The sequence below is a fragment of the Lissotriton helveticus genome, chromosome 7 (genome assembly GCF_964261635.1).
Source record: "Lissotriton helveticus chromosome 7, aLisHel1.1, whole genome shotgun sequence".
NCBI lineage: Eukaryota > Metazoa > Chordata > Amphibia > Caudata > Salamandridae > Lissotriton > Lissotriton helveticus.
The window spans coordinates 34,093,030-34,119,543 of record NC_136068.1 but is presented as its reverse complement, the minus strand read 5'-3'; the positions used below and the strand labels follow the sequence as shown (position 1 = coordinate 34,119,543).

The window sequence follows — 26,514 nt, the reverse complement described above, 5'->3', positions numbered from 1 at the left end:
GGCAAACAAATGCGTTGTAAAGGCGCATTTGTAGTTTGGACTACGTTGTTAAGGCAGGTGTCGTAAATGCCTGTGTGGTACTGACATACAACCACTTGGGGGTGATAGAGAGCACAACTGATTAAGAGAATAGAGTTCAGAAAGGACAGAGGTGCAAAGTGAGGGACTGGAAGTGTAGAATTGAGCTTTTAGGTATGATGTTCAGGGCTGAAGATCACAGAGAGCTAGAGTTAGGTCTTTGGACGTGGAGAGTAAGGGGCTGTGGTCAGAGGAGGGGCAATTCTTGTCCTTCAGGAACAGAGCGGGGCAAAGCGTTAAAGGGACTCGGAGAATAGAAGTGAGGAAGCACATACAGATTGGGGAACAGAAAGTTAGTGGGATGTTTGTTAGCTGAATTAAATAGCTCTACCTCCCTCGTCTTCTGTTACTTTAATCTATTCTTCATTTTCAGGACACAGCCAGCCGCTTCCTGCACCGCCTGGGGCACACCATGGTGGAGGGACCGGATTCCACCCTCTGGATGTTCGGAGGAATGTCTCTGCGAGAGGGTGTCCTTGGGAGCGTGTACAGGTGAGCTGTGAGCAGTGTTTTCAGCAGTCTGTGGCTTCAGGGTATATGTCTGTCTGAGTCTTGGCAGGCAGTATGAAGACTTCTGCCTTTCTGGTGCATCTGCAGGTTACTGGCAGACTCCAGGCACCAATTACTCACTCACTTATCTGATTGCTGTCCACAGCTGATCTGCACCCGCGATTGGCCAAACAGTATCTTTACTGTCAGCTCTCCACTGCTGCAGTTTACCTGACCAGATGGACAGTATAGTGTGTTTGCATACAAGAAAGATAAGCAGGTGTAGGTTACTGAGGTACGCCTCTGGATTGCAGACACACTTCCGCTAGCAGGTATTCACTTGCCTGTATTCTTGTTCAGCTTCTGAATGGTGGAATTCTCTGCCCATCCATCTCGGAGCTCAAACTAATTTGTATCAGTTTAGGAAAGAACAAAAAACAGTGCTCTTTGGTTCCCTTGTTTCATTTTTAGGTTGAGCATTCGAGACCTCTTGTATATGCTTTAGCATATACTTATACTTTAGTATATCGTTATATGTGTATGTACTTTGTGGGCTCTGGAGATCAGCCCTAGGACTTGTCTGTTTCCGCCTAGGGACTTTTTTTTCTGTTCAACTGCCTCTATTTAACTGTCTTCATAGATATCGACCAGCAGAGGTCAGTAAAAATACCAGAATCACTTTAGCATTCTCTAGATTCCAGTCCATAGAAATTGTCTTCCACGAGCACCCGTAGACAATCATTTTTTTAAACCATGTATTTTCAGTGATATGACCACCGAAGGCCCTGATTTTATATTAAAAAGAGAGTTTTGGACTATACGATTTCCCGCTGAAAGGCAAGGTTTATCTCCATGTGTTCCCATACCTGACGTGTCACGCAGTTTGGTGCTTACTTTCCCTCCATGTTAAACAACAGTAGATGTTTCAGCGCCCAGGCTAATGTGCTGTATAGCGAAATACACATAAGGTCCCAAAGGCGAGACCGGTTGCATTGGAAATGCTTGTTCTGATTGCTTTTACTGTGGTAGACAGTAGCGCCAAGACACCGAATGGTATATGAATGGTTTATAAACCTTCAACATTAAGATTATTGCTGTCTATTGGTGCATCACTGTTCCCTGACGCTACAAAAGCTGAACGGGTTATAACCGGAAAGTACCTCCGGCTGCCCAAACTTCAGGGAACGAGCCTCCTCCTTCCGGCACACGACCTGGGAGAATATTTGCAAGGGTAATGGATGCACTAAACCAATGACTGGCAGTACATGGGAGGCCTCGATGAAGGACATCCGTACTGCAGAGTACCGAAGCTGAAAGGGGGAGGGGATGGGGGAGATGAGACATAAATAAGGCTCCCTGTTTTCTATTTTTACTGATTTTTATAGATAAAAACATACAGCAAACCGTTTATTTTTCTTCCTGTATTCATTTTTTAACATGAATAAATATGGATGTTGAATTCTTTTGAGAGATTCTAAATGCGGTCCGTCATGACTGCCAGGCCAGTAACTCTGCGGATTGGCAGGTAAGGGGCTAATAAAATGGGATTTTAGTAAAGAGGCTTAAACAGCAGTAGATATGCACAACCTTGATAGTACAATGTTCATGTTTCCATATAAGTGCATTGATTTATCAGCTGTGCGTGTTCCTATCATTGGAGGCTTATCCGGCGTTCAAGCATGAATGCACATTTATCGGTTGCATAAATGTGGAAGTGCACTAGCTTCAACTACATTTATTCACAAAACCCAAAATAAATATGGGTAAATACAGACCGAAATGTCACAAACAAGAAATACCATAAAACAGGGAGCCCTAGACATAAAGTAGCCGCCCTGCGGACAGTGCGGGCACAGAACTGAATTGCCATGCACACTCGTTGCACCCTCGCTGTGCCATTGAAGCAGCGTGGAAGGGCTGGAGTGGGCTCGGGCGGGTGAACTACCAGTACGTCTTCGGCTCTACCTGCATCCAGAGATTAACACATGAGGTGTAACTTGCTCTGTTTCCAAGGTGGCAAATTCTGCAGGTTACAGTGGCACTACTGGTGGTATTTGTTGTGTGTCTTTGTCTGACAGTTACAGATGCTGTTCATATTTGGTGTGTGTCTTTATCTGACACATATGCTGCTGGTATTTTTGTGTCTTTATCTGACCGTCGCAGATGCTGCTGGTATTAGTTTTGTGTCTTTGTCGGACACTTATAGATGCTGTTGGTATTAGTTGTATTGTGTGTCTTTCTCTGACAGTTACAGATGCTGCTGTGAGGGGGAGTCACTTGTTTTTCACCATAATATCCCCTTTTAGGCTGTAAATGTAGAGAGCTGCACACAGCCGAAGGGCACATGCTTGGCACCGACTGATGGATGAGGTTTAGGGTTTGTTACTGTAAGTAATGCCTTGGGCCCAGGGGTGATGGTGGCAGTGTTTCTGCCCATTTCTAAATTGCCATCGGACCTGGCGCGGTGATAGACGGCCTTTAAAGCCTCAGCCATCAGACAGGAGCATGGATCCAATGCCTTCCAGCAGAGCTTTGAGATTTAGAACAATACTCCAAAGATCGAGGCAAGTACAAGCTGCAAGCTCTTTAAACCTGTCCTGTCTAGGAGCTAGACTCCCTGGCACCTAGGTTTGTCAGCCAAAGGCAGAGGGTTTCAGCCCCTGAACAGGAAGGAGTTGGCGGGCGGATCATCGTAACGCGCCCGGGGGAATAATCCCAGGACCATGGACATCACTTCACATCCGGAAACAAATCTGTCTCTCAGCAGCCGCCATAATGGGAGAAGATACAAAAAATACCATCAACCTTGAGAAATCATGGAAACTGAAAGACTTAGAAACTTGCACATTAATGGTATACTGGAAGAATGCATGATTACATTAGCAAGAATTAGGTTGCATATACCCTTGAACCCAACACTCTGCTGCATTCTTTTAACCGCAGATTCCTCACCTTTAGAACCCCCCCAGACACCAGGCGGGATCTGGGAGATGTGAAGATCATTGGCCCTGTGCGCCTGTAGATGGCATCGTCTGGCACTACTGTGACCTCCTTCCATCCTGGACAGGCGATAGATCCTTGGATAAGTACCACCACTGCGTGTCAACGGGGGGGTTATTTCTTTCCATATCTTTGTATGTGGATCTGGAGTTTGCGCCCAAATTTCCCTGCAAATTGACAAGCTTTTTCTTAGCAAATTCAGCCTTTTTTCCAGTGTGCCGGGTGACAATCCCCCTTCCTAAATTTGCAGGGTTTAAGCCTTGTAGGGTCTGTTGACAGATCTTCTCTAGCTGTGTGTCTGTGTTTAGTTGCAGTGCACAGCTCCAAGTCTTCCGAGCTGTGCCCTTATGAATTTGAAGGTGATCTAGAACATGAAGCAAACCTGTACTTCGCTGAACCCTGAGAGGAATCGCTGATGTCCTGCTCAAAGTTTAGGGTTCAGACCATTTCCCACTCTCGGGGCATTTCCAGTTAGGTCCTCATCATAGTCCGAGACTGCCGGTTGGTTGAAGAAAGCCTGCTGGATTCGACCCAGTCCGGCCACTCTACGCCTGAGAGATGACACGGGCATCATATGCCTCTCTGCCTCTTTTCTGCTCCCCTACAGAGGAGCCCATCCTGCAGCTGATTATGATGCACCCCGAGATTCTGGGGCAGTCTGCGATGTGGCAACAGATTGAGGTTTTTAAAGAATCCATGTCGTGTATCGTTGGAGATGACAAGGGGAGGAGTATGCCTTTCTGCCGCTGCAATTCAGCAATGACCGGGCCCAAGCCGTCATACTACCGATTAGGGAAGCGGAGTGTTCTTAGGGCGAACAAAGCGATACAAAAGGGGATGATGGACGGAGCGTTTGAGCGAATCAAACACTCACCCCCAGTCAACTGATCTGGGTTTAATCCATCACCGTTCTTTAGCTCACTCAGCCACCCCCGTTCAGACATGGCCACATGCAAATCAGTCTGACCCTGTGCCTCATGGGAACAGTCCAGCCCAAACTGCCAAGCCATGTCTTCCCTAGACCGGAAACGAGCATCCTGGGACCGGTTTCGGATTCATAATCCTCATCAGCCAGGCTATCTTGAATCCAGTGGCCAAGTGAGCAAGGAACTTGCGAACAAAGCGATACAAAAGGGGATGATGGACGGAGCGTTTGAGCGAATCAAACACTCGCCCCCAATCAACTGATCTGGGTTTAATCCATCACCATTCTTTAGCGGAGTGTGCTGCCAGAACTGCTTGGAGCTCTGATCTGGATACCGCTTTTGGCGAATCTCCCTTGTCGGCAGCAAGGCAGGGTCCTGCTCCCAAACCTGAACAATCTCCACCTCTGTGTGGAGTTGGAATGGCGGCGGTGGACTGCATTCAGTCTTCCTCCCAAAGTTGTGGATGTTATCCTGACTGCTAGGTGCCCCTCTACAGAGTCTCTCTATACCTGCCATTGGGACAGATTTGTAGCCTTCTATGGCACCCGTAATAATGACCCATGACTGCGCTGCAGGCCAAACTGTCGTATGTCCTCTTTCTTGTTTTATCACTGGCCCAGGAAGGACTTGCATTGTCACTGTTAAAGGTCATCTGATGGCCCTTTTGGCATTTTTATGTTTGCCAGACCAACCATTCTTTTTTAAATCACCTGTTGTGCTGCAGTTACTAAAAAAAGGTTTGATTATTTTTTTTTTCCTTCAAACCCCTAGACTAAAAACTGTGTCAGTGGGATCTTAATTTGGATCCTTCCTTTCCACCGGTGCACGCCAGTCGAGCCCATGCACAGCTCTCCACTACATCTCTTGATTCTGAAGACTGTTCCTGGTCGCGGCTTGGTGCACGAGTGGACTCCAAACCCTCAGTGAAGCCGGCGTGCACAACTTTTTTCCTGATAAACTGGTATTGAACACCATGGTTGCCTTTTGTCAAATGTTGTGCCAACATTTTACGTGGGGTAATCCATCACTTTCCCAACCTTCTTTGTTTCTTCTCGCCCCTCGAAAAGAGGAGAGATTTATTCATCTGTATCCAAAAAAAGCTTACATTGATTGCACCAAAAACCATAGTGTGGACAATTCGCTCTTTGCCGTGCTTTTCTTTGTCCCATAGAGAACCACAGTGTGGGAAAGGAACTGTGTAATGGTGGAAATTCTCTGCTTTAAGATCCGCTTTGCCATGTCCAAGAAGCAGCCTTTGGAGGGAATAAAAACCAATTTTTACCAAAGCTAAAGCTGTTACCACTGTGCTGCATGCAGAGTGCCTGCCCTTGGCTTATGTCAGGCTGTGATGTTTTTGGTGCCCTATTCACGATACGCTGCTGCCTTGACAGCCAAGTTCAACACGATGGGCATTTCGCCCGCTTGGTCCTGCAGGACTTTTGGTATGAGCCATTCCACAGACCCCCCTACTATCGAATGTCCTGATTTGGTATCTATTCTAAAGGCGTGGACTCTGCAATTGGAAGTATCCATCGGAAGAATACGTTACTTTCTTTCGGTAATGCTTTTTCTGGTGAATGTTGTATCTACCTGGAGTTCCCTCAACACCACCCTTCCTTGTTTTTGTGGAAAGGTCTCTTTTTTGATCAGAAAAGGTCCAGGTGTTAGATCCACTCTGGTACCTGATAATTGTTGAGCGCCACGTCCGAGGGTGTGAACAGAGTCGAGAAAGAAAATGGCATGGATACACAGGAATGGCGCTTATATGCAGCTCCATTGTCACTTGCAGGTGGAACAAAATCAACGCGGAGCCGCATAATGGCACCTCATGGCACCCAGGAGTAAATCTGCTAAAACTCAACCAGGTCCCACCTGGCACCCGGAGATAGTCTATTGATGAGGTATCTGCAGTTACAGGATCCACCAGATGGAGTGTTACCGAAGGTAAGTAAATTATTCTTCGGGTCATCACTTTTGATCAATAAAAACAGCACAGGAGAATGAAAAGTAACATTTTATTTCTGTTTTTTAAAGTGCAATGTTAATTACGCTCTGTGACTGCCTTTCTCATTGTCTGGCGGCTCAAGCTGCTGATATTGTTATACCTAAGCTCAATTGTAATAAGTTAGTACAGTTGGGCGGTTACGCCAGTTCCTTATTACAGGTGATTAGTGATGTCACAAGTCACCTGTAATCAGGAAATTGGAGGCTGCAGGTTCCCATGTATTTTAAAAACCTGTGCTTAATTTGCTTCGTCTTGTTGAATTTAGTTGCTTCCTTTAGAACATATTTACTTCACTAAGAATATGGCGATTCTGTAGGTGAATCTACATATAGGGGTCTCTATTGAAGCCCTGCTCTTTAATTGGAGTGCACCAGCACTGATGGGCAAGTGTTTAGTGACCGCGATGTAGCACAGTGACCCCCTGACTGCCCCAGACCTTTAGAAAACACCTCAGATGAGTGCTTCTTTGGTGGATGGGGGTGAGTTTTACTAGTGTCCATCAGTCATCGGACGGTTTGTTGGGGACAGAATACGTTCTTTTGGGGAGGCAGTCGTACAGCAAGAGTGCAACCAGTAGGAATGGAAGGGGAATGGAATTGTTGAAGGCGTAGAGATCACAGGAGGCATTGGACGTTTTCTTTAGCCACAGTGTGAGTGCCCCTGGTCATGCTGTTACTCCCTCTTGTCAGGTATTCAATTCCAGAGCGCCGCTGGACACAGATGCTCGCCGGCACCGAAGATGGTGGACCTGGTCCCAGCCCTCGTTACTTCCATGCGGCAGCCTACATCTCTTCACGCAATGCCATGTATGTGCTGGGAGGGCTGACGAGCACCAGCGTAACCAACGACTTCTGGGTGCTCAACCTGACCACACTGCAGTGGAAGCAGGAGACGGTGAGTCCGACCATTGCAGCTTCCGGGGTCTCGTTCCTTCCACACCATGCCCGAGTTACCAGTGCACAGACCCGGCCCCATGCTCTGTGGTCTGGCACCACTGTGTATCATGTACATCTCCACATAGGTGTGCATCATTGTGTCTCGTGCATTGCTCTGATTCATCTGTAAGTCTGATGGCTAACTCTGTCTGTATGAATTAATGAGCACTGGCCTGGTGCTGTCTGGTGGGAAGTTGCCTCAGTCTGCACCCATTGGTCTGTTTATTTTTTTTAAAGGTTTTATATAGTGCTGGCTCAACCTGGGGGTATCAGAGCGCTTTACATTGGAATGACAATAGTGCATGGAATACAGAACAGTGGTGTCCAAAAGAAGCATTCAGACATGACGGACTTTGAGAACCACATTGAGTAATATAGTTTGACTCATTGAAAAATGCAAAGAAGTAGCAATTTACAAAATAACATGTGAATAGAGTAATTACAAATTATTACACAGTATAAAGGAGGTGGACTCATTTTTTGTGAATAAGGAAGCGTTGTGCGAGTGAGAGAGGGAAGGGAAGTGTTCGGAAAGGGGTGCTAGGTTGGAAGAAAAGGTGAAGATGGGTAGAGAAGGGGGTGAATGGGCGTTGGGGTCGACACAGGAGGAGTGAGGAGAGGGGGAAGATGGGGTTTCAAGAAGGGGGAAGAGTATAACAGGTATAGTAATGGAAGGATTAAGGACCCCAATATTTGTTGAGCAGGTGCATTTTAAGGTCCTTTTTAAAACTGACGTATCAAGGGTTAAGTCGTAGATCTTTAGGGAGGGCATTCCAGATGCTGGGAGCCTTACCAGAGAAGGAGCGAGATTGCGCTACTTTCTTTTTTAACGGGGGGCGAGGAGGAGAGAGTTGGTGCTTCTCATCAGTCGGGCACTGCCCGCTTTATTGAGTTTGTTTGAGAGGTAAAGCGGAGTCTTTTGATGAAGGGTTTTGTACGTAATGCAGGCTATTTTATTTGAGGATCTGCCTTCGATAGGCAGCCATTTAAGGGTCTTAAGAGCAGGTGAGATGTGGGCCGAGCATTTGCAGTCAGTTGTAAGCTTGGCCGCTAGGTTGAACATATTTGAGGGGTGGGCAAGCTGAACTTTGGGAGATCCGGAGAGTAGGGCGTTGCCATAGTCAATTTTTGAGAGGATAACAGATTTGAAATCTTCCGGTGGAAGGAAAGCTTTGATTTTTTTTAGATGTTGGAGCGTGAAAAGTGCTCCTTTTGCAGAATTGTTTATATCGGAATTCAGCGTTACCTTACTGTCAATGGTGATGCCAAGGGATTTTAATGATTCGGATAAGGAGAGCAAACAGTTTAGGGCATTAAGGTCAGAGATCCATGTTTGGATGGGGAGTGGGTTGTTTTTAGGAAAGGAAAGAATGATTTCAGTTTTGTTTGGGTTGAATTTGAGATGATTTGAGTAGAGCCAGGTTTGTATATTAGCCAGGGTGGTGTTAAGGTGTAGGACATATGAGTGGGATTTTATTTTATAGTACAGTTTGGTATCGTCGGCATACAGGTGATAGTTAATACCGGCTTGTTTAAGTATGAGGGTAAGGGGTTCCATACATAAGTTGAATAGAGCAGGAGAGAGGATAGATCCTTGGGGGGCACCAAGGGAGACAGGAGTGGGGCTGGAGAGGCAGTTTTGGATTTTGATTTGCTGGGTTCTGTGTTGGAAATAGGAGGTGAACCAGTTGAGGACAGTGCCATTAAGACCAAAACGAAGTTTGTGTATTGAGTAAGGTTAAATGGTTAACTCTATCGAATGCTGTAGAGAGGTCTAGTAGAATGAGTCTGTTGCACCTGACTTGTCTGCTGACGCGTACCGTTTCCTTCAGCTGCGTTTAGAACTCCTATGTGTGTTACTCTCTCTTGTCTGGGCCTAGTCCATCTTGAGCATCTGCTTATCTGTTATTGTATTAGAGCACCTCCCCCCCACTCCTCTGCCGACAAAGCTTTCAAATGTCTCTGCGCTGGTTTACAAGTTCTCCCTTCCTAAAGGTCCCGCTGCTTCCTGCTGTTGCTGGACACACACTGACCCAGCGTAGAGGCTCCTCGCTGCTCCTGATTGGTGGATACTCCCCAGAGAATGGTCTCAATAACCAGCTGCTGGAGTATAACGTGGAGACTGAGAGCTGGAAGGCGAGCCACCAGAGCGGCACTCCACCGACAGGTGAGTCTTTCTGTGGAGGGCGGGCCACCAGAGCGGCACTCCACTGACCGGTGAGTCTTTCTGTGGAGGGCGGGCCACCAGAGCGGCACTCCACCGACCGGTGAGTCTTTCTGTGGAGGGCGGGCCACTAGAGCGGCACTCCACCAACCGGTGAGTCTTTCTGTGGAGGGCGGGCCACTAGAGCGGCACTCCACCAACCGGTGAGTCCTGCTGTGGAGAGCTGGAGGGCGGGCCACTAGAGCGGCACTCCACCAACCGGTGAGTCTTTCTGTGGAGGGCGGGCCACTAGAGCGGCACTCCACCAACCGGTGAGTCTTTCTGTGGAGGGCTGGAGGGCGGGCCACCAGAGCGGCACTCCACCAACCGGTGAGTCCTGCTGTGGAGAGCTGTGCGGAAATGGTCTTTTGCGCCACTGGCTCGAGTATTTATGGAGCAATCGGCGCTTTCTGCAGTCCATCTTACATGAACATCTTTGCACTGAGGCAAAACATGGATCAAAAGAAAGGTTTACTTAATAAGAAATGGATCACATATACTTTCTGCTACTTTGCCTTTAAGTTTTTTTCTGCCTCGTTAAAGTCTTGTGAGCCATCCCATTTCTTCCCCCTACCCTTCTGTCAGTGCAGTGTTGTTTAAAGCCTCAGTGTGAGAAGTTGGCCTGATAGGTGATGTTTCCAATTCTGGAACCACCTATTATCAGACCAAACAATCCCTTATGGTGTCTGGTTGTAAGTCAACCTTATTAGACAAGCTATCCTAGGGGTAGCATGGACTAAGCAGCCTAAAGGCTTAACTTAAGAGGTCGTGTTAAGCGAGCTGTTTTACCACATACAATCCTGTAATATCAAATGAAAGGACACCACACAAGTATATATTATAAAAATATATGTGTTTATTACTAAAAACAATCCCCAGTATTCTTTATGAATAAAGGGGCACAAGCGTTAAATCAAAAGCACTGTTTAAACATACAAGTTGCACAATTATGGATGAGGGCGGGTGGCCACTCAAACCATATACTAAACAAGTGGTATAAGAGATGCCACTCGAGCAGTGGTTAGGCCTAGGGCCTAGGGAATCGCTGGGAGCAGTCAGGACAGGCAATGCTGAAGTCGGGAATGGCCCTCGGGATTCGGGAGATGTGCGGAAAGCGCACGCATGCACCAATGTTAACCAATGGTGCGTAAAAGTCATAAAGTTAAAGTTTAAGGACACTTCCGCTGGACCTAGAGGAACAAAACTTAACACACAGACCCTAGAGATGTGCACCAGTGTGGGAACACCGGCGGAGCAAAGTTACCTCACCCACAGGAAGTGGGTGCACAGGGTCGAAGTGGCGTCGGGTTTTGACACGCAGGCTCTTGGTGCTTGAAGCTGAAAGGGCTGCAGGCGGGTTAAAGATGAAGTGTCCGGTGGAGTCCAAGGGTGGACTCAAGTCGAAGGGTACCTGAAAGCAGAGGGGACAGAGTCTGGGTCACTCAGCAGTGACCAGGGTGGAACCAGGACGGAACCAGGCAATGTCGGGCGCAATCAGGTGGTCGTCGAGGAGCTTCTCTCCGCTGTCACGTGGGCTCTGGGGCATCTGCGACGTCCAGGAGCAGGTCACGATCTGTCCCACGCAGGCTCTCACCGTCGGTGCAGTCGGCTTCAAGTTTGGAGCAAACAAGCCTTGGCAAGAGCAATCCACGCGGGATCGGAAGATTGCTTCTCACTCGGACCAGGGAGGTCAGAGTCGGGGCTCCTTTTCAGGGGAGCTGGTGTGGATCTGGAGCAACCAGATTCACGAGTCTTCTTAGTAGTTTCGTCGGCACAGGGACCACTAGCCAGCTGGCAAGTGACCGGGCCAACGCGTTGAGCCAAATAGAGCAGAAGGGCCCCACGCAGCACTCGTCGAGTGTGGAGGGCTGAACTTCGGCTCAGGAGTAGCTCAGGGTGGGGGCTTCTCAAACCCCGGTGCACAGCTTCGAGGGTCACTCGTGGGCTGCACGGTCAGCGTCTCGTGGTCAATTCAAGATGGCGTGCCCCACGCTTCCGGTCGCCTCCACGGGTCTCAGCTCTGCAGGGACTGTGGATCGGGCTGTTGGAAGGCAGGCAAGCTTGATCTCGTCGATCTCAGTCGCTCGAGTTCCGGCGGGAACTGCAACTAAGTAGACGTCGAGGGCTGGATGGTGCCTGCTGCTGCAGGGTGGTCACTCCTTGACCACAAGGGAGATTCTTCGGGCTTCCACGTTGAGATGGAGGTCCAAGGGTCCAGAGTTTCGTTTCTAATGTTTCTTCCAGGAAATCTGATGTGCATTGGCACTGCTCCCACTCTTATTCCAATCTGGGGGGCGTGATTACCTGCTAGGTCCCCCCCTATGGGTGGGACCCAGGAAGGGGGTGGATACACCCCTTTCCTTTGATCCAGGCCGCCCTGGCACGAGGGCTGGAGTGCCCCAGAACCGGTTTGGCAGGATTATGCAAGGGGCAGCCTTGTGCGCCCCAGGCAGTGTCTGGTTTCTTTCAGACCTCCCTGCTACAATCCACTATCTCCTGTCTGGAGGGTGGTGACACCCTCCTGTGACAGGAAACCCTTTGTCCAGGACCCCTTTGGCTGAGTTTCGGTCAGCTGCAGGGGTCCAGACATTTGTCTGTGGCAGAGGCATCCATTTTGTGGATCTAAGGTCTTTGGAGAATTTAACCGCATTACAGTAAAGGAACATGTCTTACCCCTCTAGAGGGGTGGAATGCCATCCCCGTCGCCAGAACTGGCGAGGGGATGGTATTCCAAATCGTATAATTCTTAACAAAAGAGGGAGAGGGAGAGGAAGATGTGGATTCTGTCTCCCCTAGTAATTGTCATAAACAGAAGGAATCCACAGGGTGGAAAGTGGGTGCTACCACAATGGTGGGGAGCAACCTGGGTTGTTAGAATACCCCTCACACACCAACAGGCCCCTTGGTGTCATGCTTCATCATCGGGGTCTTCGCAAAACCTCTACGGAATGCGGCGTGCTACGACTTCACGACTACGCAGGAGCACTTTTAGGTGAACTATGTGTTTGGTGTGTGTGGGTAAAATAATGTGAGTGGTGAGGTGAAGGTGAAAAATTAAAAAATACCTGGCACGTGAGTACTGAAAAATTTATTAAGACTCCGGCTGGTATTATTAAAAAGAGTGCTGTGATGGTTGTGGTCTACTAATTAGGGAAACCCAACCATGTCAGTGCGTCGACATGTTTCGGAGTTTGAAGAACTCCTTCTTCAGGACGAGGATATGCACTACTTATCCCCACCTTACTCACATGTGTGTAGATATAAAAGTGTGCTCTACAAAAAACATATGGTGGAAATGTACCTATCTATGTTTAAAATAAGGTCCGTTGCGCCCAATTGGCGATTCAAGACACCTGAAAACAGAAAAGTCAAATCAAATTGTTTTTGATAGGTACATTTCCACCATATGTTTTTTGTAGAGCACACTTTTATATCTACACACATGTGAGTAAGGTGGGGATAAGTAGTGCATATCCTCGTCCTGAAGAAGGAGTTCTTCAAACTCCGAAACATGTCGACGCACTGACATGGTTGGGTTTCCCTAATTAGTAGACCACAACCATCACAGCACTCTTTTTAATAATACCAGCCGGAGTCTTAATAAATTTTTCAGTACTCACGTGCCAGGTATTTTTTAATTTTTCACCTTCACCTCACCACTCACATTATTTTACCCACACACACCAAACACATAGTTCACCTAAAAGTGCTCCTGCGTAGTCGTGAAGTCGTAGCACGCCGCATTCCGTAGAGGTTTTGCGAAGACCCCGATGATGAAGCATGACACCAAGGGGCCTGTTGGTGTGTGAGGGGTATTCTAACAACCCAGGTTGCTCCCCACCATTGTGGTAGCACCCACTTTCCACCCTGTGGATTCCTTCTGTTTATTCCAAATCGTATGACACCCTACACGACATGTTTTGATAAAGCCAAACCAAAGTTGCTATTTAACCGCGAGGATTATAAGGCACTTAAGAGTATATGGTATGGCATTATACTGAAACAGCTTAGGGAGTTGTTCCCGACAGCTGCAGACAGGCTCAGCTCATGCTAGAGCTCCATCTCACATAAAACCACGCACCCTGCCTCCAGGATTGATGAGGCCTTCCATAGGAGTGGCTCACAGGTTTACATGTGTCCAGATATAGGTTTAGATATAGGTATACTATATCTAAGCAAGGGGTGATTACACCACCTTACCCCAGCTGAGTGATCAGCCAGTTGTGTCAATTTAAGAACCAGCCAGGGGTGGCAAAAGATATGCTGCAGCCCCTGGTAGGCCTTGGTGGCCCCTATGCCCTGGGCACCTATAGTGCATTATACAGGGGCTGACAAGGAGTCCATTTCCAATTGTGGTATGTACCTAGGGTACATGGAATCCATTTTACAGAGAGAGCAGATGGCCTGGGGCCCTGATTAGCAGGGAACCAGGTCAACTAAGTCAAAAAACCAGCTAAACACAGGCAAAAAATCTGGGGTAACCATAGTCAGGTAGCCACCTTCCTACATAACCCCCCCCCCCCCCAAACGAAAGGAGATAAGGCTATCCTTGGCCAGGTAAGCCTATATTGCCTGAGTGGCCATATAAGGAAGTACCTGCACTAGCATGGGTACCCCCTGTCTCATGGTCCACTAAGCAGTCCCTCACCCTTTGGGTATTAGAGGGTCTCCACCATAGGGAATCACTACCTTGGGTGTGTTTATGCAAAGTTAAAGGCTGGTTTGGATATGGAGTATTGAAGTGAGGCTCTACTAAGTTAGGGCTTGGCTTCCTCCAATTATCTTCCACCATGTGTGCCTTTCTTTCTTTAACTGAGTTGCACTGTGCTCTCAGGGTCAACCTCTGGCTACCTAAAGCTGGAGGCTTGGTCCCTCTGTTTGGCTTGCTGGAGGGACAGTTCAGGTTTGGGCCCTTTGGGTCCCAGGTTTGGCTGTGCCCAACAGAATCCATCTGTGGGAGGTCCCTAACTGTTTTTAAGGGGGCTCCCTCAGGAGTTTTTAAAGTTTTCACCTCACTAGGGCTACTAGTTTTGGTGCACCTAATCTTTTGATGGGGGTGCTTTATTTGACAGGGGGCCCTCTGGGTCTCACTGTCCTTCTTGTCCTCCGCAGCCCTGGGCTGGCTAAGGCAAGGTAGAGAGGGGCAGGTTACCTGCTCCAGACTGGGTCCCACCTGAGAAGGGTCCACCGCCATCAGAGGCTCTGTCAGGCCAGGCCTAACAACCTCTGGGGCAGTTCCTTCATCAGGGGTAAGATCAGGTTCGAGGCATGTGGGCTGCTAAATTCATATCTTAGCATTAGATCGCCGCCTAGTGTTGGGCTCGGATGATCGCACATTGTTGTCCTGGAAGAGTCTTCGAAGTATCCTGAGATAGGTGGCTCCTCCCCTGGACTACAGTGCGCATGGGCATCGGCTCCATCCTCAGATTGTTTTTTTCCGCCATTGGGTTCGGATGTGGTCTCGACGTCTTACTGTCGGAACCAAGAAAAACTAACTTTTAGCGGCCAAAAGGCCTCGATTTTCTTGCGTCGGTATTGTCTGCGCACGGTCTCGAGTCTTCCGTCTCTTGGAGCCGGAATAAGCGGAGTTTTCTTCGCTCTCGGAACTTTGAGGCCTTCTCATCGCGACACGACTGCAAAACTTTTCGGACATGGAGCGGAGCCCGTTTAAGTACTGCCCGCTCTGTGGGTCCAAGTACCCACACATCGATCTACACCCCGTGTGTAACAAATGCCTTTCGCCTGACCACGACGACGGCAAGTGCAAGTTGTGTGCACAGTTCCGCTCAAAGAAGACTCTCAAGCTTCGGCGCGCGATGCGCATGGAAGCTAAACAAGCGGCCCCGGATCCGGAGAACATCTTCGGCGACCAAGACGAAGAGGACCAGGGTCATCATCTCCAAATCTCCCCACCCGAGACGGAGGTCGAGGCGGATCCGGGAGACGACGACGGAGTCGCGGGTCGAGGCCTTGAATACGTCGACGAGGTAGGAGACGACGATGAGATTTATGGGGCCGCGGCAGACAGCTCGGGGGACGAGCTCTGCCCCGAAGGTTACGAGGATACCGACCGGGACACGGGATCGCCTGTCGGCCTTACCCAAGACCCGTTGCCGCAAGCCACAGCCCCGCCTTCGGGCCCGGCCACGGACTTACTTGCTGAGCAGACTGTTTCGAAACCGAAACCATCGGGATCGACAACACCTAAAATGGCCGACCCGAAAACGAAACCGAAACTTAAGGACTCGAGTGTCCCTAAGATGGCTGCCGTGCCGGTGAAAACGACGGTGCCCGCTACCCCATCGACTCCGTCGACCTCCGGTCCGCAGAAGTCGAAGAAGTCCGTCGATTCCGATGCTGCGAAATCGAAACCGACGCCAGAGGAGGGGTCCTCCAAGAAAGATGGTCGGCACGGGTCAGCGGCTACGACGCCGTCCAAGCCCGCCAAAGTCGGCTCCAAGGAGGCTACGCAGGCACACGGAAAGAAGTCTGCGCCCCGAACACAGGAATCGGAGGCGGTAAAGACCGGATCCGCGCCCAAAGCGCACAAGGCCCACAAGGACGTCGGATCCGAGGGAAAGATCAGACCATCCTCGTCAGCGCCGAAACAAACTGTGAGTGAGGCGTCCCCCATAGCCGAATCACTGCAAAGAATCAGGGAGAAGGCCTTTGCCCCGTCGGCTCCGATACCATCGCCGCAGCCGCAAAAGGACACTCCAGCGAAGCCATCTGGGAAACTTCTCTTTATTTTGCCGCCGAAGGAGGCGCCGAAAGCATTTTCAACCAAATCGGCACCGAAACAGGTGATTTCTTCACCGACTGGCCCACTTCCACGTCGGGTACTTGAATCCGAGGACGATTCAGAGCATTTCATCGACGCTGACACAGGCAAACTGACCCTCTATAAGAGGAAAATCACTTCGGAGCCAGTGGACCCCTATGTCATCCCACTAAAGAAGAAGAGGGTGCCCCTTGACGCCTTAGGCCTCACGGAACCAATCCAGCCTCCTCCGAGACGGAGCCCTACTCCCTCCCCAGAACACTCTGCGGGTGAGGGGTATGATGAGGACGAGCAGTACAATTTTCCAATCAATGAACCTGATGCACAACCGGATTCATATGATGACACTGGTGACCAGAACACCCAAGGTGCGGGGCAGGACCCGCAGCTTTTTAATGCACGGGCATCCCCGACTGAGGATTCAGCAGGTTTTCATGCACTACTCGAAAGGGCGGCAGCCAATCATGATGTGGACATGCATGCCGACCCGGTTGAGGAAGACTTCCTTTTCGACACTTTTTCAGTCTCTGAAAGGACAGTAAAGACACTGCCTATGCTTAAAGGAGTCCTCAAGCATGCTGGGGACATATTTAAGGAGCCTACAAGAGCGAGAGTGGTCAACCCTCGCATTGAAAAAAAGTACAGACCTGCACCTGCAGACCCCGCATACATTCGGGGACAATTGCCACTGGACTCTCTTGTGGTCGCCAATGCCAGGAAACGTGCCAACTCCCAGACAACGGGTGAAGCTCCTCCCCCGGATAAGGAGTCCAAAGTGCTAGAGGCAGGGGGCAAAAGAGTAGCTGCACAGGCATCAAACTTTTGGCGCATCGCCAATACACAGGCGCTCTTGGCGCGTTACGATAGGGCGCACTACGACACCCTAGAACAGATTGTACAACACCTGCCTCCACAGTTCCAAGAGGGCACCAAACTGCTTATTGAGGAAGGAAAGCTAATCTCAAACGCAGCCATCAAGTGTGCACTTGACGCTGCGGACACAGCTGCTAGAGCTATCAACACTAGCGTTATGCTGAGACGACAAGCGTGGCTCCGCATCTCAGGGTTTAAACCGGATATTCAGACAACAATTCTTAATCAGCCAGTCAATCCTGATAGTCTGTTTGGTCCAGATGTTGACACCACCCTAGAGAAAATAAAGAAAGACACAGAAACTGCTAAGTCTATGGGGGCCCTACAGTCACAACAGTTTCGTGGCAGCAATTTTCGTCGCTCAGGTGCACGTGGAGTCACCAGAGGACAAATGGGTTAACAATCCCAGTTCTCAAAAGGTGGGGCACAATCCTCGTTCACAAAACAGAACAAGGGAGGTTACAGAAATAACAGCAACAGAGGTCGCGGCAGAGGAAACAACAGCTCCCGCTCCTCTACTCCAACCAAACAGTGACTCTCTGTCACTGCCCCCCGACCACCTAACACCTGTCGGGGGGAGACTGCAGCAGTTCCTGCCCGTCTGGAGAAACATCACCACAGACAGGTGGGTGCGACAACTAGTCCAGTATGGTTATTGCCTAGAGTTGAAGTCCACTCCACCCAACATCCCGCCAAGGCAAAGGCCTATGTCCGCAGAGCACTTGCTCTTATTGCAGCAGGAAGTAGTGGTGATGCTGCAAAAGGGAGCAATCGAGCTCGTGCCGGTGGGAGAGGAAGGCACGGGGGTATATTCCCTGTACTTCCTTATTCCAAAGAAGGACGGATCTCTCAGGCCCATTCTAGATCTACGTCCCCTCAACCTGTACATACTATCAGAACATTTCCACATGCTTACACTGCAGCAGATTCTTCCCTTGCTAAACCAGGGAGACTTCTTAGCAACCTTAGATCTCAAGGATGCTTATTTCCACATTCCACTACACCCGTCACACAGGAAATACCTCAGGTTCACTATTCAAGGCAGGCACTACCAGTTCAAAGTCCTACCCTTCGGAGTCACAACAGCCCCGAGGGTGTTCACCAAGTGTCTGGCGACAGTAGCGGCGCACCTCAGGAGGCAGAACATCCATGTCTACCCCTACCTAGACGACTGGCTCGTGCAAGCCAAGTCAGAGCAACAGTGCGCCGCAGACATGTCGACTACAATTCACCTTCTTCACGATCTGGGTTTCTCCCTGAACTACCCAAAATCGCATCTTCAGCCGGCACATGTCCGGCAGTTCCTAGGTGCAACGATCAACACCCTGACGGCCATGGCTCAGCCAAACCAAGTCAGGATAGACCGCATGCAGGCTCTGATCCAAAGGTTCAGGCCACAACACTCGCTTCCAGCGAGAGTATTCATGCAGTTGATAGGCATGATGGCCTCCTGCATCTTCATAGTCCCTCACGCACGGCTACACATGCGCCCGCTCCAGGAGTGCTTAGCGAATCAGTGGACACAGGCTCGTGGGCAATTGACAGACCTAGTGTTGGTTACCAGTCGGGCATACGACTCTCTGCATTGGTGGACTCCACACAACCTTTGCAAGGGCCGACTGTTCCAGGAGCCAGTGCCACAGATTATCCTGACAACGGACGCATCTCTCCAGGGATGGGGAGCTCATCTGCTCACTTACACAGTGCAGGGACTATGGTCAACGCAGCAACAGAAGATGCACATCAACTATCTGGAACTGATGGCGATCTTCATGGCGCTCAAGTCCTTCATTGTACATCTGTGCAACAAGGTCGTGCTAGTCCGGACGGACAACATGACCGCAATGTACTACATTCAGAAGCAGGGAGGCACCCACTCGCCACAGCTGTCTCATCTGGCTCAGAGCATGTGGAAGTGGGCCATTCAGAGGAACATCTTCCTCATGGCAGAACACCTCCCAGGAAAGGACAATCAGATGGCGGATCTGCTCAGCAGGTACAGCCATCAAATGCACGAGTGGGAGTTACACCCATCTGTCCTCCACCCGTACTTCCGGCAGTGGGGTCATCCGGAGATAGACCTGTTTGCCACAAAAGAGAACGCAAAATGCCAACTCTTTGCCGCCAGGTTCCCTCACCCACAGTCGCAGGGGAATGCGATATGGATGATCTGGTCAGGCAAATTTGCGTACGCTTTTCCGCCAGCCCCTCTAATACCGCTGGTCGCAAGAAAGCTAAGGCAGCACGAGATGACTCTCATCCTAGTTGCTCCAACGTGGGCGCGCCAGGCTTGGTACACCACGTTCCTCGAACTCTCAGTGGTGCCGCATCAAAGACTGCGCCTCACGCCCAGTCTTTTGACGCAGAACCATGGAGACATTCAGCATCCAGATCCGCAACAGCTCAACCTGGCGATCTGGCTCCTGAAGTCCTAGAGTTTGGATACCTTAACCTACCTCCGGAGTGCATGAACATCATCAAGGAGGCGAGGAAACCAACTACTAGAGCATGCTATGCTGCAAAGTGGAAGCGTTTTGTCATTTACTGTACAGCCAATGACATCAACCCGCTAGATGCATCTATCCCCAACATCATCTGCTATCTGTTGCATCTTTACAAGTGCAATCTAGCGTACACTTCCATTCGGATACATCTATCCGCCATAGCGGCTTATCTCCAGAACAGGCAGCACCTCTCTGTCTTCAGAGTGCCCGCCATTAAAGCCTTCCTTGAAGGTCTGAAACGAGTCATTCCCCCAAGAACACCGCCAGCTCCGGTGTGGAACCTCAATGTCGTTCTCACCAGACTGATGGGACCGCCATTTGAGCCACTGCACTCGTGTGAACTCCAGTTCCTTACGTGGAAAGTAGCTTTCCTTGTAGCTATTACGTCTCTGAGGCGTGTCAGTGAGCTGCAGGCGCTCACAATCCAAGAGCCATTCATTCAAATTCATCCAAATAGGGTAGTGCTACGCACTAACCCCAAATTCCTTCCGAAGGTGGTGTCACAGTTTCATCTAAACCAAACTATTGACTTACCAGCATTCTTTCAAAACCCGCAAACGGTGGCGGAAAGAATGCTCCATACCTTAGATGTAGGGAGGGCGTTGATGTACTACATAGACAGAACACAACCCTTTAGAAAAACAAAAAAACTCTTTGTTGCCTTCGCACCACAACACAAAGGCAACCCGATTTCCAAAGCAGGGATAGCCAGATGGATTGTTAAGTGCATCCAGATATGTTATCAAAAAGCCAAGCGCACTTTAACAATACCCCCCAGAGCGCACTCCACATGCAAACTGGGGGCATCCATGGCTTTCCTAGGGAACATTCCTTTAGAGGATATTTGCAGAGCAGCCACGTGGGTTACACCACATACCTTTACAAAACACTACTGTGTTGATGTGCATTCCAAGCAGCAAGCTGCTGTAGGACAGGCTGTTCTGAAGACACTTTTTCAGGTTTCTGCAGCTGGCACGGGCAACCGCCGCTGATGGAGGGACTGCTATGTATTCTATGCTAAGATATGAATTTAGCAGCCCACATGCCTCGAACTGAATATGCTACTTACCAGTATGCATCTGTTCTTGGCATGTAGGGCTGCTAACATTCATATCGCCCGCCCTCCTCCCCGGTGCCTGTCGCAGCTGCAGATATACTATTGTATTTATTCATTAGCATGGACATCCTTTACACTTTTCACTCCATCTTCTGCCACAATGGCGAAAAACAATCTGGGGATGGAGCCGATGCCCATGCGCACTGTAGTCCAGGGGAGGAGCCACCTATCTCAGGATACTTCGAAGACTCTTCCAGGACAACAATGTGCGATCATCCGAGCCCAACACTAGGCGGCGATCTAATGCTAAGATATGAATGTTAGCAGCCCTACATGCCAAGAACAGATGCATACTGGTAAGTAGCATATTCATTCCCTGAGGAGGCTGATCCTGTCCTAAAGTCTGGTGAGGGGGAGATTTCTCTTCCTCCTCCATGCTCTCAGTTTGTGTGGAGTTATCCATCATTTCAGGTTTCACAACACACATGTCAGTTTGAGTTTGGGCTGTGGCCATCACAGCCCCACCAACCTTTTCAGGAGGAGACTCAGTTTGGGTTTCTGCTGTTATCATAACAGCTTTGCTATTCTGTTCAGGAAGAGCTTTTGCTAAAGATGGGGCAGAGAGTTTCTCAGCCCTACCAACCTTTTCAGGAAGGACATCTTGAATTGGGGCTGTAGCCATTACAGCCCCACTAACCTTTCCATTGGAATTCACCATTCTAGAATGGGTTTCCTGTTCAACCTCAGCCCAGGCTGAGATCTCTAAATCATTACCAAGTAGGCAGTCTACAGGCAAGTTTGGTGACACTGCCACTCTCTTTGGGCCAATGACACCTCCCCAGCTGAGACTTACTACTGCCATGGGATGATTTGTTTGGATTCCATCAATGTTTGTAACCTGGTATGTGGCACCAGGTAAAAGTTGCTTAGAGGGGACTATGCCATCAGCCACCATGGTGATGCTAGCCCCTGTGTCTCTAAAAGCTTCAACTTTCAAACCATTGATGATGGGTTCTTGTCTATACTTGCTCAAAGTATTTGGGCAAGCAGAGAAGTTGGCAAACCCCATGCCAGTCTCATATACAAGATCATTGGGTGATGGGGACCTGGATAGGCCAGGGTCCACCTGAGCTCCAACAGTAAACCCACCCAGATTCCTGGGTGTGCTCCCACTTCCTGGGGGATTACTGCTGACAGTAACAGGAGGTGTTGGAGCTGGCTTTGGAGGTATGTTCTCTTTATTGTTATTCTTGGGACAACAGTTATCTGTTTTGTAATGCCCAACCTGTTTACAGGCATAACAATAAGGCTTTTTCTCAGTTGAAGAAGTGTCTTGGGACCCACCCCCATTCTTGGAGTTTTGGGGCCCTGGGGAAGTCTTTTCTTTATTTTTATCCCCACCCTTATCTTGAGGCTTGGTAGACTCCTTCTTCTGGTTACTGTCCTGATTCTTAGGCCTAATCCTGGTTCTGACCCACTTGTCTGCCTTCTTTCCCAATTCTTGGGGAGAGGTCAGATCAGAGTCCACCAGGTGCTGGTGTAAGAGCTGGTTCTGACAATTACTTAGGATCTGCTCCCTCATAATCAAATTATACAATCCTGTAAAGTCATGTACTTTGCTGCCATGTAGCCAACCCTCCAGAGCCTTAGTTGCACAATCAACAAAATCAGTCCAGTCCTGAGTCTGTGTCTTCTGGGTGTCTCTGAACTTCAACCTGTACTGTTCAGTGGTTAAGCCAAACCCATCTATTAGGACACTCTTCAGGACTTTGTAATTGTTTGCATCCTCATGTCTGACAGTGAGGAGCTTATCTCTCCCTTTCTCTGAAAAGGAGTACCATAAGATTGCTGCCCACTGTTCCTCAGGAACCTGCTGTACCATGCAGGCTCTCTCAAGAGCAGTTATCCACTTGTGGATATCATCCCCTTCCTTGTAGGGGGGCACAATCTTTGTCAGGTTTCTACTATCATAGGACCTGGGTTTCTCTTTAGGAATATTGCTGCCACCAGTGGCATCTAAGCCACACAATTTTTGCTCTCTTGCCAAGGTAAGTCTAGCTTGAGCCAAGGTAAGTTTAGCTTGAGCCAGGGCTACCTCCTCCCTCTCTATTTGGAGTCTGACAGCCCTCATTCTGGCCCTATGCTCAGTCTTTTGAGAGGCAGTCATACCTCTCTCAGATTCTCTGGAGGCACTAGAAATATGAGAGTCCCCTGAGGGAGATCTCACTCTTCTGTTGCCTGGGAGAATAAGACTGTGGGATCTGGGGAGGTGCTGGCCCTCTCCATTTCCCAGTAGGTCTAAGTTGGCCTGGTTAAGCCTGGCAACTAGGACCTGGCTACCCCTCTGATCCTGATCTTCGGTGTCCTCAACATCTGAGTCCTCCTCCCCCTCCTCTCCATCTTCCTCCTGAGGGGTGTCAGTTACAGGGGGTTTCTCTCCACTTCCTGACTGTAAGGGAATTCCATTCACCTTCTCTAAGTCATCCTGTTCTAGGATGTCTATCAGGATTTGGCAGGTGGGACTTCTGCCCCTTTTTAACCCTCTTGATTTGCACAAGGCAATCAAGTCCCTTCGGGTTAGTTTGTCATAGCTGGAAGTTGCCTGGGTAAGGTCAACTGTCACAGGAGCAGACCCTGAGGCTTTTCCTGTGTCAGACATGACTCTAGTGTGGTGTAAGTGATGCACCTACCTACACTAAGTGTTTTCCTACTGTACCTTACTAGTGAGTTGTAGTCAGGGTGTGCTAATCCCTTCAACCTACAACTACTAAGTTCAGTAGAACTTAATATGCTAAGCTTTTGATTTTATATGTACCTAGAGGTACTTGATGTGATCTTTCAATTTGATACAAAGATTGCAATGGTAAAACAACAGCAAGCTCAAATCCGCACCGCTGCTCACCAATGTGAGAAGTTGGCCTGATAGGTGATGTTTCCAATTCTGGAACCACCTATTATCAGACCAAACAATCCCTTATGGTGTCTGGTTGTAAGTCAACCTTATTAGACAAGCTATCCTAGGGGTAGCATGGACTAAGCAGCCTAAAGGCTTAACTTAAGAGGTCGTGTTAAGCGAGCTGTTTTACCACATACAATCCTGTAATATCAAATGAAAGGACACCACACAAGTATATATTATAAAAATATATGTGTTTATTACTAAAAACAATCCCCAGTATTCTTTATGAATAAAGGGGCACAAGCGTTAAATCAAAAGCACTGTTTAAACATACAAGTTGCACAATTATGGATGAGGGCGGGTGGCCACTCAAACCATATACTAAACAAGTGGTATAAGAGATGCCACTCGAGCAGTGGTTAGGCCTAGGGCCTAGGGAATCGCTGGGAGCAGTCAGGACAGGCAATGCTGAAGTCGGGAATGGCCCTCGGGATTCGGGAGATGTGCGGAAAGCGCACGCATGCACCAATGTTAACCAATGGTGCGTAAAAGTCATAAAGTTAAAGTTTAAGGACACTTCCGCTGGACCTAGAGGAACAAAACTTAACACACAGACCCTAGAGATGTGCACCAGTGTGGGAACACCGGCGGAGCAAAGTTACCTCACCCACAGGAAGTGGGTGCACAGGGTCGAAGTGGCGTCGGGTTTTGACACGCAGGCTCTTGGTGCTTGAAGCTGAAAGGGCTGCAGGCGGGTTAAAGATGAAGTGTCCGGTGGAGTCCAAGGGTGGACTCAAGTCGAAGGGTACCTGAAAGCAGAGGGGACAGAGTCTGGGTCACTCAGCAGTGACCAGGGTGGAACCAGGACGGAACCAGGCAATGTCGGGCGCAATCAGGTGGTCGTCGAGGAGCTTCTCTCCGCTGTCACGTGGGCTCTGGGGCATCTGCGACGTCCAGGAGCAGGTCACGATCTGTCCCACGCAGGCTCTCACCGTCGGTGCAGTCGGCTTCAAGTTTGGAGCAAACAAGCCTTGGCAAGAGCAATCCACGCGGGATCGGAAGATTGCTTCTCACTCGGACCAGGGAGGTCAGAGTCGGGGCTCCTTTTCAGGGGAGCTGGTGTGGATCTGGAGCAACCAGATTCACGAGTCTTCTTAGTAGTTTCGTCGGCACAGGGACCACTAGCCAGCTGGCAAGTGACCGGGCCAACGCGTTGAGCCAAATAGAGCAGAAGGGCCCCACGCAGCACTCGTCGAGTGTGGAGGGCTGAACTTCGGCTCAGGAGTAGCTCAGGGTGGGGGCTTCTCAAACCCCGGTGCACAGCTTCGAGGGTCACTCGTGGGCTGCACGGTCAGCGTCTCGTGGTCAATTCAAGATGGCGTGCCCCACGCTTCCGGTCGCCTCCACGGGTCTCAGCTCTGCAGGGACTGTGGATCGGGCTGTTGGAAGGCAGGCAAGCTTGATCTCGTTGATCTCAGTCGCTCGAGTTCCGGCGGGAACTGCAACTAAGTAGACGTCGAGGGCTGGATGGTGCCTGCTGCTGCAGGGTGGTCACTCCTTGACCACAAGGGAGATTCTTCGGGCTTCCACGTTGAGATGGAGGTCCAAGGGTCCAGAGTTTCGTTTCTAATGTTTCTTCCAGGAAATCTGATGTGCATTGGCACTGCTCCCACTCTTATTCCAATCTGGGGGGCGTGATTACCTGCTAGGTCCCCCCCTATGGGTGGGACCCAGGAAGGGGGTGGATACACCCCTTTCCTTTGATCCAGGCCGCCCTGGCACGAGGGCTGGAGTGCCCCAGAACCGGTTTGGCCGGATTATGCAAGGGGCAGCCTTGTGCGCCCCAGGCAGTGTCTGGTTTCTTTCAGACCTCCCTGCTACAATCCACTATCTCCTGTCTGGAGGGTGGTGACACCCTCCTGTGACAGGAAACCCTTTGTCCAGGACCCCTTTGGCTGAGTTTCGGTCAGCTGCAGGGGTCCAGACATTTGTCTGTGGCAGAGGCATCCATTTTGTGGATCTAAGGTCTTTGGAGAATTTAACCGCATTACAGTAAAGGAACATGTCTTACCCCTCTAGAGGGGTGGAATGCCATCCCCGTCGCCAGAACTGGCGAGGGGATGGTATTCCAAATCGTATGACACCTTACACGACATGTTTTGATAAAGCCAAACCAAAGTTGCTATTTAACCGCGAGGATTATAAGGCACTTAAGAGTATATGGTATGGCATTATCCTGAAACAGCTTAGGGAGTTGTTCCCGACAGCTGCAGACAGGCTCAGCTCATGCTAGAGCTCCATCTCACATAAAACCACGCACCCTGCCTCCAGGATTGATGAGGCCTTCCATAGGAGTGGCTCACAGGTTTACATGTGTCCAGATATAGGTTTAGATATAGGTATACTATATCTAAGCAAGGGGTGATTACACCACCTTACCCCAGCTGAGTGATCAGCCAGTTGTGTCAATTTAAGAACCAGCCAGGGGTGGCAAAAGATATGCTGCAGCCCCTGGTAGGCCTTGGTGGCCCCTATGCCCTGGGCACCTATAGTGCATTATACAGGGGCTGACAAGGAGTCCATTTCCAATTGTGGTATGTACCTAGGGTACATGGAATCCATTTTACAGAGAGAGCAGATGGCCTGGGGCCCTGATTAGCAGGGAACCAGGTCAACTAAGTCAAAAAACCAGCTAAACACAGGCAAAAAATCTGGGGTAACCATAGTCAGGTAGCCACCTTCCTACACTCAGTCACCCCCTGCT

General features: G+C 49.6%; 1 protein-coding gene across 3 annotated transcripts in view; it reads left to right on the top strand.

Moving 5' to 3' along the window:
- The window catches only part of MEGF8 (multiple EGF like domains 8), a 298,122-nt gene that overhangs the window by 192,407 nt on the left and 79,201 nt on the right, over positions 1-26,514 (top strand). For all 3 annotated transcript variants that reach the window (XM_078651316.1, XM_078651317.1, XM_078651315.1), the window contains exons 28-30: positions 452-570; positions 7,188-7,392; positions 9,429-9,600. In XM_078651316.1, the coding sequence (XP_078507442.1) occupies positions 452-570; positions 7,188-7,392; positions 9,429-9,600 (496 nt within the window). The remainder of the gene's footprint in view (positions 1-451; positions 571-7,187; positions 7,393-9,428; positions 9,601-26,514) is intronic.